A 12,413-nucleotide genomic window follows, 5' to 3' on the forward strand; every position below is an offset into this window, starting at 1 on the left:
GGAGAGCGGGAGGGGTAGTTTACGAGTGGAGTCCAATGTGCTTTGATCCTCTACGGCAGCCGGAAGGCGGTGACGGAAGCCAAGGCCGCTTCTAGTCTTGCTGAAGTGGCGTCGTGACAGCGGCCACCAGCAAAGGCCGACTCTCGATTTGGGTTCGCAAGAAACGGAGTTATCCAGATGAGAGGATGAACTTACTTTAGTGACCCAATGGAAATGAATGTAGATATCCTATTAACAAAAGAGAACGTGACTATTAAACAATGATTTACTACCGGTCTGCAGCTAATTTACAGGTAGACAGTTTCACTGAAGGTGAGGGAGCATATGTAGGGAAAAGGTCAGATTGAAGGGAAGAAAGAAGGCTAAGAGTTTGGCAATAAGTATATACTTTAGGAGGAAGTGCATATCAGTAATTGAGAAAGGGATACTTACTCGTTTCTCCATCCCTTTAAGAATTATTACTACCTGGGGTGCCTGGCTGGCTCAATCGAAAAGCATGTGACTGTTGATCTCGAGGTCATGAGGTCCAGCTCCACCTTGGGTGTAGAGATTACTTAAATAAACTTAAAAAAAGAATAATTAATACCTAATGGCACTTATGAGTTAGGCACTGTTCTAACAACTTTATGTGCATATATATATATACATATATATGCACATATACATAAGAATTTATACATAAATTCTTAAAAATCCTACGGAGGTTCTGGACATTTTTGAAGCTAGGCCCTGCAGCTTCTCCTCAGGCTTCTTGGAATGCTCTGGTAGCTCAGAGCAGCCACATAAGAAGTCTTACCACCTTGCCATGCTGAAGAAGTTTCATGTTGACACTCTGGCTGACAGCTCCAGCTTTCCCGTCATCCCCATCAAGGTGTCAGCTATGCAAGAGAAGCTCTCCAGACCAATCCACCTGCCTGCTGAATATCACTAAATGACCCTAGCCAATGCCACATGGGATAGAATAGCTGCCCAACTGAGCCCTGTCCAAATTTCTTTCCCATAAAATGTGAGCTATAAGAAAGTGGTTACTTAACAAAATACAAACAAAATACAAAAAAACAAGCTCTCATTCTTGTTTTACAGATGGGAAAACCGAGGCACAGAGAAGTTCCTTTATGCCAGGCACTATACAAGGCATTGAAGGTACAATTATCAATAAAACAGATACAGGCTTCTGCCTTAGAAGAGCTCACAGACTTCCTCGGAAGTCAGAAAAGTATCTTTAAAGTTTCATGAAAGTCAGGGCGCCTGGCTGACTCAGTTGGAAGAGCAGGCAACTGTTGATCTCAGGGTCATGGGTTCAAGCCCCACACTGAGTGCAGCGATTACTTACATAAATAAATAAGTAAACTTAAAAACACATTAAAGTTTCATGAAAATCATAAGGGGGCATGTAAAACTTGCTGTGGGAGCTCCTAGTTAGGGCCTCTACCCAATTCTAAGTGGTTGAGAGAGGGCTTCTTGTGCAAGTGAACTTTCAGCTGAGATCAGAATGGTAAGTAAAAGTTAGCCAGTAAAGATTGGTGGGATTGGAGAGGAAGTGTTTCAGGCAGAGGGAAAAAAAAATATATGCACAGGACCAGAGACCTCAGTGCACTTCAGGAATGTGAGGAATTAGTGTATGGCGAGAGTTTAGAGTTTGTGGTAGGGAGCATGAAAAGGTTGGGCTCAAGGGAGAAAGTCTCTGTAAACCGTACTGTAACATCTGGACCTTACTCTGAGGACAATGAGAAGCCTTCGAAAGGTTAAGTCAGGGGAGTAGCAGGGCATTTTTGTGCTTTAGAAAGGTCACTCTGGCTGCTGGGCCAGGAATGGACTGGAGGTGGGCAGGACTATATGCAAAGAGACCGTTAGGAGGTTCTATTATCCAGGCGAAAGAGGATGATAGTTGTAGAGATTAAAGGAAGTAGGTAGATTGAAAAGATTTAGTAATCAGCTAAATATGAGTAGTGAGAAAAGAGAGAAATGAAGGTTGGCTGCCAGGTTTCTGGCATGGATCAATTGGGTACACCCTGTATGTGCTGCCACAGCTGATAGTATTTTTCTTATCATAGTGATTATCACACTGTATTTTGTTATGAGAAGGCAGGAGCCATATTGGTCATCTTAAATGACAATGCCTAGCACACAGTTCCTGCCTAGCATGGGTGGCAGTAAGCATCCAATATTTATTGAACTTAAATTTAACTGAATAGTGGTGCTGGAGGAGAAACAGGTTTGGCCGGGGCCGGGGTGGGGGTGGGGAGGGGAGCTGACAAATTCAATTTAGAACATACTATGTTTGGGGGCGCCTGGGTGGCTCAGTCAGTTAAGCGTCCGACTTTAGCTCAGGTCACGATCTCGCGGTCCATGAGTTCGAGCCCCGCGTCGGGCTCTGGGCTGATGGCTCAGAGCCTGGAGCCTGCTTCCGATTCTGTGTCTCCCTCTCTCTCTGCCCTCCCCCATTCATGCTCTGTCTCTCTCTGTCTCAAAAATAAATAAACATTAAAAAATTAAAAAAAAAAAGAACATACTATGTTTGTACTACTTTGAGCATTGTGAAATATCCAAATGGAGTTTTTCGGTGGACCATGGATTAAACTGGAGTTCCACAGAAAGATCCGGACTGGAGATAGGGTGCTCACTGGCACATGGAGGTCATTGAAGCTGGGGAGAGAATAAGACCACATAGAGTGTGTAGAGAGTGCAAAGGGCATAAGATCTTAGGCAGAACTCTGGGGTTTAAGGAACAACCAAAGTCCTTCCTTATGCAACAGAGAAGGAACTGCTAAGAAGGTAAGGACACCAGAAGTGTTTGTAGAATAGTCGATTGTGTTGGCTGCTGCTGAGATGTCAAGCAACATAAGGACTGCAGGGTCCCTGTAAAGTCAGGGGTGACCCTAGTGAGGAAGAACCTTGCAGAGGTGAGGGAGTGAGAGGAGAGAAATGGTGACCCCATATGTAGGTAATTCTTCCAAAAAGTTTGACTGTCAAGGCGCCTGGATGGCTCAGTCGGTTAAGCATCCGACTTTGGCTCAGGTCATGATCTCACAGTTCGTGGGTTCAAGCCCTTATCAGGCTCCACACTGACAATGTGGAACCTACTTGGAATTCTCTCTCCCTCTCTCTCTGCCCCTCCTCCACTCGAACTTTCTCTCTCTCTCTTTCTCTCAAAAATAAAAAAAAATGAAATAATTTAAAAAAAAGTTTGTAAAGAGGGTGGTAACTGAAGAGTACAGTAAAGGGAGATTCATCTAAACCTCCATCTAAAGGAGGCCATCTAAAGATGGCTGAGAGTTGAATATGTTTAAAAGCTAAGGGGAAAGAGTCAATAAAGAGGGAGAGGATAAAGTGCAAGAAAGATGGCAGAAAAGATAGAAGAGGATGAGACTGGAACACTTAGAAAACACCGGATGAATGAATGATGAATAAATGGGATGAAGTTGATCACTATTTTGGAGGTGGGAAGGAATAGTTGAGGGGTAGGGTTCGCCGCATTTTGAAAGTGGAGCGAACTAAGGAGGAAGATATCACTGAGGCCCAATCCCAGTCCTGGGAACCAGCCCTCAGATCTCGTGTCAGGGGAGGAGAGTTGGCTCTCTGATGTCACCAAGGGGGAGGTGTACTCCCTACCTACCTCTCCAAAGCCAAACAGCCTCACATTGTGCAGTGGGGAAACTGAGAGAAGGGGAAAATAAGAGTGGTTAGGTAAGGAGAGAGCCTCAGCATGTGTTTTAAAGCTCTGGCAATTGACAGAAGTCCATTCCCACCTTCCACCGAGGAAAAGCGGACAGCAGTGCCCCCTTCCTCCCTCCCCACAAATGCTGTCATAGCACCCTGTGGCCTTGTCCACAGGCCTTGATTCAACTGTAGTAAATTTATTGTCATTAGTTAAGATCTGTCTGTAAGCTCCAAGAGGGCCAGGGCTGTGTCTGTCTTCCTCTCTCTTATCTCCAGTGCCTGACACTGTTCCTTTCACACAGGAGGTGCTCAGCCAATCCTTAGTCACAGCATGAGTGAATGAACCCACACTGAAGAAGGACTCCACCCAAAGGGCTTTCCTACAGAGGGTTGTTTCAGGCCTCTCAGCTCCCAAAACACATCCTGGATTGAGAGGATGGTGGTATTTGCACCTTTTCCTCTAACTTGGAACCCCTCTGTGTTTCTCCCAGCCACTTTCTCTTCCTCTCTACTTTCGTCTTATTGTTATTGCTCTGGCTCTGTTTCTCTGTCTCTCTGTCTCTCAGAGTCTGCACAGGAAGCACGCCACTTTAGGTCTGAGGCTATTGGTAACGGAAACATTGGTGCCTGTGTAAATTTCATAAAGGTCACAAACTTTTTTTATCTTTGTCGTTCATTCCTGTCTCTTTGCCTGTGTTCTGTCTCAGACCTGATTCTTTCTCATCTTCTTGGGTCCAGCTCAAAAGTCCTGCCACCACCACCCAGGACCAGCTCCTGCTGCCTGTGGATTTGCTGATGGGCCTCAGAAGGTACTTGGAGGAAAATCACAAAGCTAGCCACTCTCCTCTGATTTCCTGCCTTGCTGGCTTCATAGCTCTGCTGACCACATCCTCTCTCACCTTACTTATATAGTTCCTCACCAGTCACATCACCCAGGAGTTCTCAGCCCCCCAAACCTGTCACTGACACCCACCCAGGCTCTCTGCTTTCATTCTGAGCTCCCTGACCTTACCTTTCCCCCAACGCTGTTCTTGGAACCATGTCCCTCTGCTTGGAAGCAGCCAGTTGTGTCCTTTTCTGGATCTCCAACAGCTCTTTTTCCTACAGGTGACAGTACTGACCACAATGCTGTCAGGCCGGTGGTGGCCAAGTACCTGGGGGAGCCTCGGGCTGGGATCCCGAAACCCTTCTCAGGGATCCCAGCTCTGCGCCCTCTATGCCTTCACTTACACTGGGGCAGATGGCCGGCAAGTGTCCCTGGCTGAGGGGGACAGGTTCCTACTGCTTCGAAAGACCAACTCAGACTGGTGGTTGGCAAGGCGCCTGGGAGCACCCTCTACTTCCCGACCCATCTTTGTCCCAGCTGCCTACATGGCAGAGGAATCTATCTCTTCCCAGAGACCAACCACCATCACCTCCAGCCAATCCCTCTGGATTCCTGGTAAGTACTCCCTTCACTTTCCTACCTCGCCAGCTTCTAGGAATTATTGGAAGGATCTCCCTCCCTCAAAGCTGACCCCCTTCTCTTATTTACCTCTGGTCAGCCTGCTTTTCATTCCCATCACAGTGTCCCCCATTGCCCCTCCTACTAGTCTCAAGCTTTCTAGGTCTCATGTACTTTTCCACAGCCTCCCCCGCTCTTGTCTTCCCCGTGAACCCCTGGGATGACTGATGCAGCCAATATCACCTCTCTGATCACCTGCCCCCCCCCCACTCTTCCCATTTCTCTGTTTCTAGGGCCAAAGTTGTTTCCTGGCTCCCTGGAGGAGCTGCACCTGTCTCAGGAACCCCCAGGCAGAGCCCAGGCCACCTCTAAGCAGCCTCCTCCTCTGCCCCCCAAAATGTGTAGAAGTGTCAGTGTTACCAATTTGAGGCCTACCCTTTTGAAGCCCTTTCAGGAAGGAGCAAGTGGAAGATCCCTCTCTCAGGAAAACTTGCTGACAGAGGCCAATGCTAACCCGGTGAGTCACAGCTCTTCTGAGTGCAGTCCGCAGTTATTTACTGCTGAGCCTTGTTCTAGGCACAATGGCAAACAAGGCAGACAGCATCTTTGCCCTCAAGGGATTTCCATGGAGGTGACAAACACACAAACGGTTGGTATTGATAAGTGCCACCAAGAAGCATAAATACGGTAGGGAGTGATGGAGGGGATCTGGGAAGGCGTCTCTGAGGAAATGACATGTAGTTGAATCTGAATGAGGAGGAAGAGACTGCCATGAACCAAACTAGGAAATGAGAAGGAGTTCTAGCTGAGGGATAGCAAGTAGCAAAGATCCTGAGGATACAAGGAACCTGGCATGTGACAGAGGGACAGTAAGAAAGCCAACTAGCTATGTTGTTCTCTCTTCCTCCAGATTCCTGGCCCAGGGCAGCATTTTTCCTGTGTCCCATCTTGCCAGCTCAGGTCACCAACAAGTCCCATTTAGAGCTGTAACTCCCTTGCTCTTCCTGAAGCCTCAGCTCCTCCCCTCCTTCTTACTTGCTAGTGGATGAAAAATGGCCCCCTCTCTCATACTCCCCTAGCAGGGGTCTCTGACACCTCTCCCTCTCTCCCCTATCAATCCGGAGGATGTGAGGGTGGGGCGCTCCCCTCAACCCTCCTCCCCCCCCCCCCCAGAAAAAGCAGGTTCCCCTTTCCTGAGGCCCTGGGGTAGGGGCGGGGTAGGGGAGGAGGGAAGTTGGCAACAGGAAGTGAGGAGAAAAGCAAAGACTGAGGGAGGGAGTAAAAAAAAAAAAAAAAAAAAAACCAACCAGCTGGGGACTGGGGTTTCTTCCCCAGTACCTGGGTCACCCCAGCCAGGAGCTGGGGGTAAGAAAACAGTGGGGGAGAGAGGAGGAGGTGGTTAGGTGGAGAGAAGATTGGGGACGAGCACAGGCAGAATAACTACCTTTTTCTTCCCCCTTTGCTGACAGGCAAGACCCCAGCCCCTCATGTCAGAGCACCCTGTGTACTGCAACCTAGTGGACCTTCGCCGCTGTCCCAAGTCTCCTCCCCCAAGCCCTGCGTGCCCCCCGCTGCAGAGACTGGACGCCTGGGAGCAGCACTTGGACCCTAACTCTGGGCGCTGCTTCTACATAAATTCGCTGACTGGCTCCAAGTCCTGGAAGCCCCCGCGCCGCACTCGCGTGCGAGAGATGGTGAGACTTTCCCTCCAGCTTGTTCCTTTGTCCCCTCAATCTCCTTCTTTCCCTACTGAACCCGAAAGTAGTGTGTTTTCTCTCTTGGGCCCCATCAGAAAATTGTAAGAAGGGTGTTGAGACCGGGTTGAAGTGGCATCTGGTCGTAGCTTTACTCCCCCCATCCCCCAACCCCAGAACCTTGGCTCCATGGAAGGGACGCAGACCCGGAATAGGGGAAACGGTGTCCTGCAACCTCAGACAAAGGGCTCAGAATCTGAAACAGGGAACCCAGAACTGCTTGGCCCCCAGGTGAGACCCCCCCCCCCTTCCTGATCGCATGCAGGAAAAGTCCTCTTTTTACTACTCTCTTTTATGCAAGACACTCTTCTTCCTTACCCATCACACCCCCAGCCTCTCACCCACATCCGCAGGCTTCTTCCCCCTATAGCCAGGAACTCCGAAGTTCAAGTTTCCTCCACTTGTTCCTCCAATCCCCTCCCCCAGGGTTCACTCTCCCACTGCCAGCACACCTCCCAGCTCCACCCCTCAGACCAGCCAGCAGCCTTGCAGCCCTCGCGACCTCTGCCGCAGGTCTTGGACGACCCCCATGTAAGTGTCCCATTTCCTTGTGCAGGCCAAGATCCTCACTGCCCTACCCCCCAATTCCTGCTCCTCTAGATACATCTTCCTCTTTCTGCGTGTTCGCTGGGTATCCTCTCTTACCCAGTCTCCCCCATCCCCCAACTGTAAAGGACCTCACTCCTGGGACACCTCCTTGGGAACGCTGTGGCCGCTGGGGGGGGGGGGGGGGGGGGGAGGGGCGCTGGGTGCCTTATTGATACCCCTCGCTCCACTTCTCAGGAGGTGGAAAAGTCGGGTCTGCTCAACGTGACCAAGATCGCCCAGGGGGGGCGCAAGCTCAGGTGACGAGAACCGGGAATACAGCTGGGGCTTGGGCGTCTAGATTCTGTATTGTGGAGCGGAGTGCGGGGAGAGCGCCCTCCCCACGTGATTCTAAATGACTTTTGCACTACTACCACTGCCGCCCCCCCCCCGCCCCCCACCCCTGTAGGAAGAACTGGAGCTCATCTTGGGTGGTGTTAGCAGGTAACAGCTTGGTGTTCTACCGGGAGCCGCCGCCCGCCGCGCCCTCCTCAATCTGGGTGAGTGTGAGGGAGGGGAGGAGGGGGCGTGCAGGAGGCGTTTGGGCACTTCTACTCCCGCGAACTGTGGGGAGGAGGTGGGGAGGGGGAAGTAAAGGAAAGAGCACAGCCTCCCACGTCCTCGCAGTCCCCGGGGTGGGAGGGAGGCAATGAGGGGAACAGCGCCGTTGGCCTCAGTTTCTCCCAATTGCCAGGGACCAGCGGGTAGCCGACCCGAAAGCAGCGTGGACCTGCGCGGGGCAGCCCTGGCCCACGGCCGCCACCTGTCCAGCCGCCGCAACGTCCTGCACGTGAGTGCCCCTCCGCACGTCCCCAAAGCTCCACGCGACCCGAAAATGCGCTCCCAGTTTCCCGCGCGGGTGTCCTGCTCGGCCTCCCTGCTTTTTATGCCCCTTCCCTCTGACTGAAGCCCTTTCTCCGCTGGCGGCTCAGATCCGCACGGTCCCCGGCCACGAGTTCCTGCTGCAGTCAGACCACGAGACCGAGTTGCGAGCCTGGCACCGCGCGCTGCGGGCGGTCATCGAACGCCTGGTGAGCTGGATGGGAGGTGGCGGGACGGAGCCCGGGCACAGGGAGTGGGGAAGAAACAGTAGGATTCTAGGCTGGTAGGAGGCTGGGTGGTCTCGGTGTAGTGCTCTGGAGTGGGGTGGGGGGAGCGCGGAACCCTGGCAGCCGGTTAAGGTCTCCCTGCGTCGAGCTGAGGTTGCAGATTTCACTCTTCTCTCTCCCAACCTCCGACTCGCTCCCCCCCCCCCCCCCCCCCGCGCGTTCGGTGTGTAGGATCGAGAGAACCCCCTGGAGCTGCGTCTGTCAGGTTCGGGACCCGCAGAGTTGGAGGAGCTGAGCGGCGGAGAGGAAGACGAAGAGGAGTCGGAGCCGGTGTCCAGGCCACTGCTGCGGATCGGCGGCCGCGGGAGCTCTCGTGAGCGGCCCGGGAGGTCCTAGGGTGGGCGGGGCCCGGGAGCGCGTCTCCGGGCTCCGTCCGGGCGTCGGCTCTCACGCCCTGATTCCACCTGCCTCCTGCAGGTCGGTGTCCTGAAGGAAACGAGCAGAACCGCGTGCGGAACAAACTAAAGCGGCTTATCGCAAAGAGACCATCCTTGCAAAGCTTGCAGGAGCGTGGTCTGCTCCGAGGTGAGGTGGGCTGAGCCGGCCATCACCCTTTTCCTTCGTACTTGCTGTAATATATTTGCAGGCACTTTTATAGTCCTGATCTGGGCATCCGCCCACTTTGCGGATGAGAAAATTTCAGTGAGCAGAGCTTCCCAGAACTAGGTCAGTGGTCTTCAGAGACCACTACTGTCCCCTACACTTGTTATTTGGGGGGGGGGGGGGAAGGGGTGTACCTCCTAGAGTACAGGCCTAGAAAAGGCAGCCAGGAGGGCCAGCCCAACTTTAGGGTGAAAACCTGTGCTGAGAAGAGCTTCCATGAGCAATGCTGCCACTGCTTCCCATCTCGCCTCTTTGCTTCTCCAGACCAGGTGTTCGGCTGCCAGTTGGAATCACTGTGCCAGCGGGAAGGGGACACCGTGCCCAGCTTTGTGCGGCTCTGCATTGCTGCTGTGGATAAGAGAGGTCACTTTCCAGAGACCGCACAATCCACCCCTTCCAACAGGCCAAGGCCTGGAATTCCCCACCTCCCCCACCTTAGTCTCCCTCCTGCATTATTTCTCTCCTCCCTTGGGTCTCTCACCAGTCCTCACCACATACAACTTAGAGCGGGAATCCTTATCTGCTCCCTGCCTCATCTCCTAGGTCTAGATGTAGATGGCATTTACCGAGTGAGTGGGAACTTGGCGGTGGTCCAGAAACTTCGCTTCCTGGTGGACAGAGGTGAGAAGACTTACGGGCGAGTGGTGGTACTAAGAATTTCATGCCTCAGAACCACAGGCGGTTCTGAATGAGGGAGCTGACAGAGCAGGGAGATCTGGCTAGAACTGCATGACTTAGCTCTTGATCTCTTCTCATCCATGTTGCAGAGCGGGCGGTCACCTCCGATGGGAGGTATGTGTTCCCAGAACAGCCAGGACAAGGTACTTACGTGGGAGGCTCCTTAGACCCTTGAAACATCCCACATCCTCCCTGCTCCCTGTGGATCTCCCCATGTCTTGCTCCTGGGAGGGTTGTCCCCAAGCCCACCTCTGCTGCCTTGACCCTCTATGGACCTCCTAAGTATTCCTGTGGTCTTCCTTACCTGGATCTTCTCCCAAACTCCTGACCTCTCTGTCTTTGGCTCTCTCTGGACCTTCATAAGCCCTGAGCCCTTCTGCACATCCTTCTCCTCCCAGAGGGCCGGTTAGATTTGGACAGTGCCGAATGGGATGATATTCACGTGGTCACTGGAGCACTGAAGCTTTTTCTCAGGGAGCTACCCCAGCCTCTGGTGCCCCCACAGCTGCTGCCACATTTTCGTGCTGCCCTTGGTAAGGGATGAGAGCTTTGGGTAATACCCTTGGTACAAGGGTGGGGCATGAAAGGTAAAAAATAGAGATTCCCTTACACTCTTCTATTTCATCCTGAGTACAAAGATGGAAAATAACTTAAAAAAATTTTTTTAATGTTTTATTTATTTTTGAGAGAGTATGAGCGGGGGAGGGGCAGAAAGAGAGGAAGACACAGAAACTGAAGCAGGCTCCAGGCTCTGAGCTGCCAGCACAGAGCCCGAAGTGGGGCTTGAACTCGTGAGCTGTGAGATCATAACCTGAGTTGAAGTCAGACGCTTAACCGACTGAGCCACCCAGGTGCCCCGATAGCTTTCAATTCCCGTGCCAACTCCAGTGGTTTTTTTGTGAATGGTTAGAGGGCTAAGTTAAAAAGAATGCTAAAGCTGCAGTTGAGGGGGCTGTCTGGCTGGCTCAGTCGTCAGTAGAGCTTGCGACTCTTGATCTCGGGTTGTGAGCTCGAGCCTCATGTTAGGTGTAGAGATTTCTTAAAAATAAAATCTTGGGGCGCCTGGGTGGCGCAGTCGGTTAAGCGTCCGACTTCAGCCAGGTCACGATCTCGTGGTCTGTGAGTTCGAGCCCCGCGTCAGGCTCTGGGCTGATGGCTCGGAGCCTGGAGCCTGTTTCCGATTCTGTGTCTCCCTCTCTCTCTCTGCCCCTCCCCCATTCATGCTCTGTCTCTCTCTGTCCCAAAAATAAATAAAAAACGTTGAAAAAAAAATTAAAAAAAAAATTAAAAAATAAAATAAAATAAAATAAAATCTTGAAAATAATTAAAGTTGCAGTTGGGCTCAGTAAAAAAGAAAGCAGTGGTAGATTAATCGTGTCTTCCATGGGCATGGGAAAGAGTAGCGAGTTTACCCCCCTGCCTAAGGATCTTCCTTGGCCTCACCCCTATGCCCTTCCCTTCATTCTTTCTCTCTAGCACTCTCTGAATCAGAACAGCGCCTCTCTCAAATACGAGAATTAATAGGCTCAATGCCCACGCCGAACCGTGACACCCTGAGGTACCTCCTGGAGCATTTATGCAGGTCAGGAAAACCGAATGTCTTTGTGCATGCTGAGGGAGGGTGGAGTGGGGCAAGCAGCAGGGACCCTGTTCAGATGCAGTAAAGGTAGGAAACACCTCCCTTCCTCACCTGTTTACTGGGCAGATGGAGGAAACAGGCAACGTCTGTTCAGGGCATCGAGTGGGGATCAAGAGAAGCCCAGGGATGCTTTGAGAGAAATGAGGGAGATTTAACCTCTCCCTTCCCTCTGCCTCTTTGTCTCCTGTTGGGACAGTGGTCATGGCTTATGTGGCTGACCTGGGCCTGGGTGGTGACTTCTGAAATTAGAGTCTCCCAATCTGTGAGCAAAGAGGACTGTAGAGGCAGTCTCTGAAGCTGGGAAGAGGCGAATGTATCCTAGGTTGTATCTTCAAGTTGTGTCCTGAAGGTTTCTCTGCTGGTCCTGTCTCCTTTGCCCTTGAGGCTCTCCGCTTGGTTTCCTTCAGCCACCACAGAGAGAGGTCCCAAGGCGAACTCTTTCCTGCTCACACCGTTGAAGGGTTAGATTTATTTGAAGTGATGAAGCTGCTGCCTTATAGCCCCTTCTCTTCACCTTTGCCCACAGGGTGATAGCACACTCAGATAAGAACCGCATGACCCCGCACAACCTGGGAATCGTGTTTGGTCCAACCCTGTTTCGCCCAGAGCAGGAGACATCTGACCCAGCAGCCCATGCTCTCTACCCTGGGCAGCTAGTCCAGCTCATGCTCACTGATTTCACCAGGCTTTTCCGCTGACTGGTGCAAGGAAGAAGAGAAAAGGTGTTTCTCCTGATCTCTGTTGGGTGCCCTTTGGTGGGGGTGGGGATAGTGGGTGTTCTGTTTTGAGGACATCCCATTAAACCCTGTGTCTCCCATATGGGTGTCTTTGTGAGTCTGACCTGAGGGATTTGGGATGGGGCGAGGGAGCCTCTCTAAAGAGGGAAGTAGGTGGATTAAGCCCTGCTTCTCTTCTTTCCCTGTCATCACCCCTCCCCTAAG

The 12,413-nt window shown here is 51.8% G+C and overlaps 1 protein-coding gene across 11 annotated transcripts; it reads left to right on the top strand.

Annotated features, from left to right (window-relative positions):
* Positions 1 to 68: 68 nt before the first annotated feature.
* ARHGAP9 (Rho GTPase activating protein 9) lies at positions 69 to 12,289 on the top strand. 11 transcript variants are annotated; one of them, XM_053895645.1, is made up of 20 exons: positions 87 to 312; positions 1,084 to 1,143; positions 4,368 to 4,469; positions 4,768 to 5,101; positions 5,398 to 5,621; positions 6,574 to 6,798; positions 6,976 to 7,089; positions 7,285 to 7,389; positions 7,642 to 7,703; positions 7,853 to 7,943; positions 8,138 to 8,233; positions 8,376 to 8,474; positions 8,724 to 8,865; positions 8,970 to 9,077; positions 9,420 to 9,518; positions 9,699 to 9,776; positions 9,923 to 9,976; positions 10,232 to 10,366; positions 11,310 to 11,415; positions 11,999 to 12,289. In XM_053895645.1, the coding sequence occupies exons 4-20, from the start codon at positions 4,786 to 4,788 to the stop codon at positions 12,168 to 12,170; spliced, it is 2,226 nt and encodes a 741-aa protein (XP_053751620.1). In that variant the 5' UTR covers positions 87 to 312; positions 1,084 to 1,143; positions 4,368 to 4,469; positions 4,768 to 4,785; the 3' UTR covers positions 12,171 to 12,289. The 11 variants fall into 11 exon arrangements, 9 of the variants coding, with proteins under 9 accessions (XP_053751624.1, XP_053751623.1, XP_053751620.1 ...); XM_053895644.1 differs by having other exon boundaries at positions 87 to 293; XR_008419651.1 differs by lacking the exon at positions 11,999 to 12,289 and having other exon boundaries at positions 72 to 293; positions 9,923 to 9,947.
* Positions 12,290 to 12,413: the final 124 nt, after the last annotated feature.

The sequence above is a fragment of the Panthera pardus genome, unplaced genomic scaffold (genome assembly GCF_024362965.1).
Source record: "Panthera pardus isolate Hobbes unplaced genomic scaffold, ASM2436296v1 HiC_scaffold_6, whole genome shotgun sequence".
In the NCBI taxonomy this organism is placed as follows: domain Eukaryota; kingdom Metazoa; phylum Chordata; class Mammalia; order Carnivora; family Felidae; genus Panthera; species Panthera pardus.

Bases quoted from the DNA above. Each gene is read 5' to 3' on its own strand.
- ARHGAP9 (XM_053895645.1), top strand. From the start codon at position 4,786: ATGCTGTCAGGCCGGTGGTGGCCAAGTACCTGGGGGAGCCTCGGGCTG. The intron at 6,799-6,975 runs GTGAGACTTTCC...CCCCAACCCCAG, and splicing joins GCACTCGCGTGCGAGAGATG to AACCTTGGCTCCATGGAAGG. The intron at 8,866-8,969 runs GTGAGCGGCCCG...TGCCTCCTGCAG, and splicing joins CGGCGGCCGCGGGAGCTCTC to GTCGGTGTCCTGAAGGAAAC.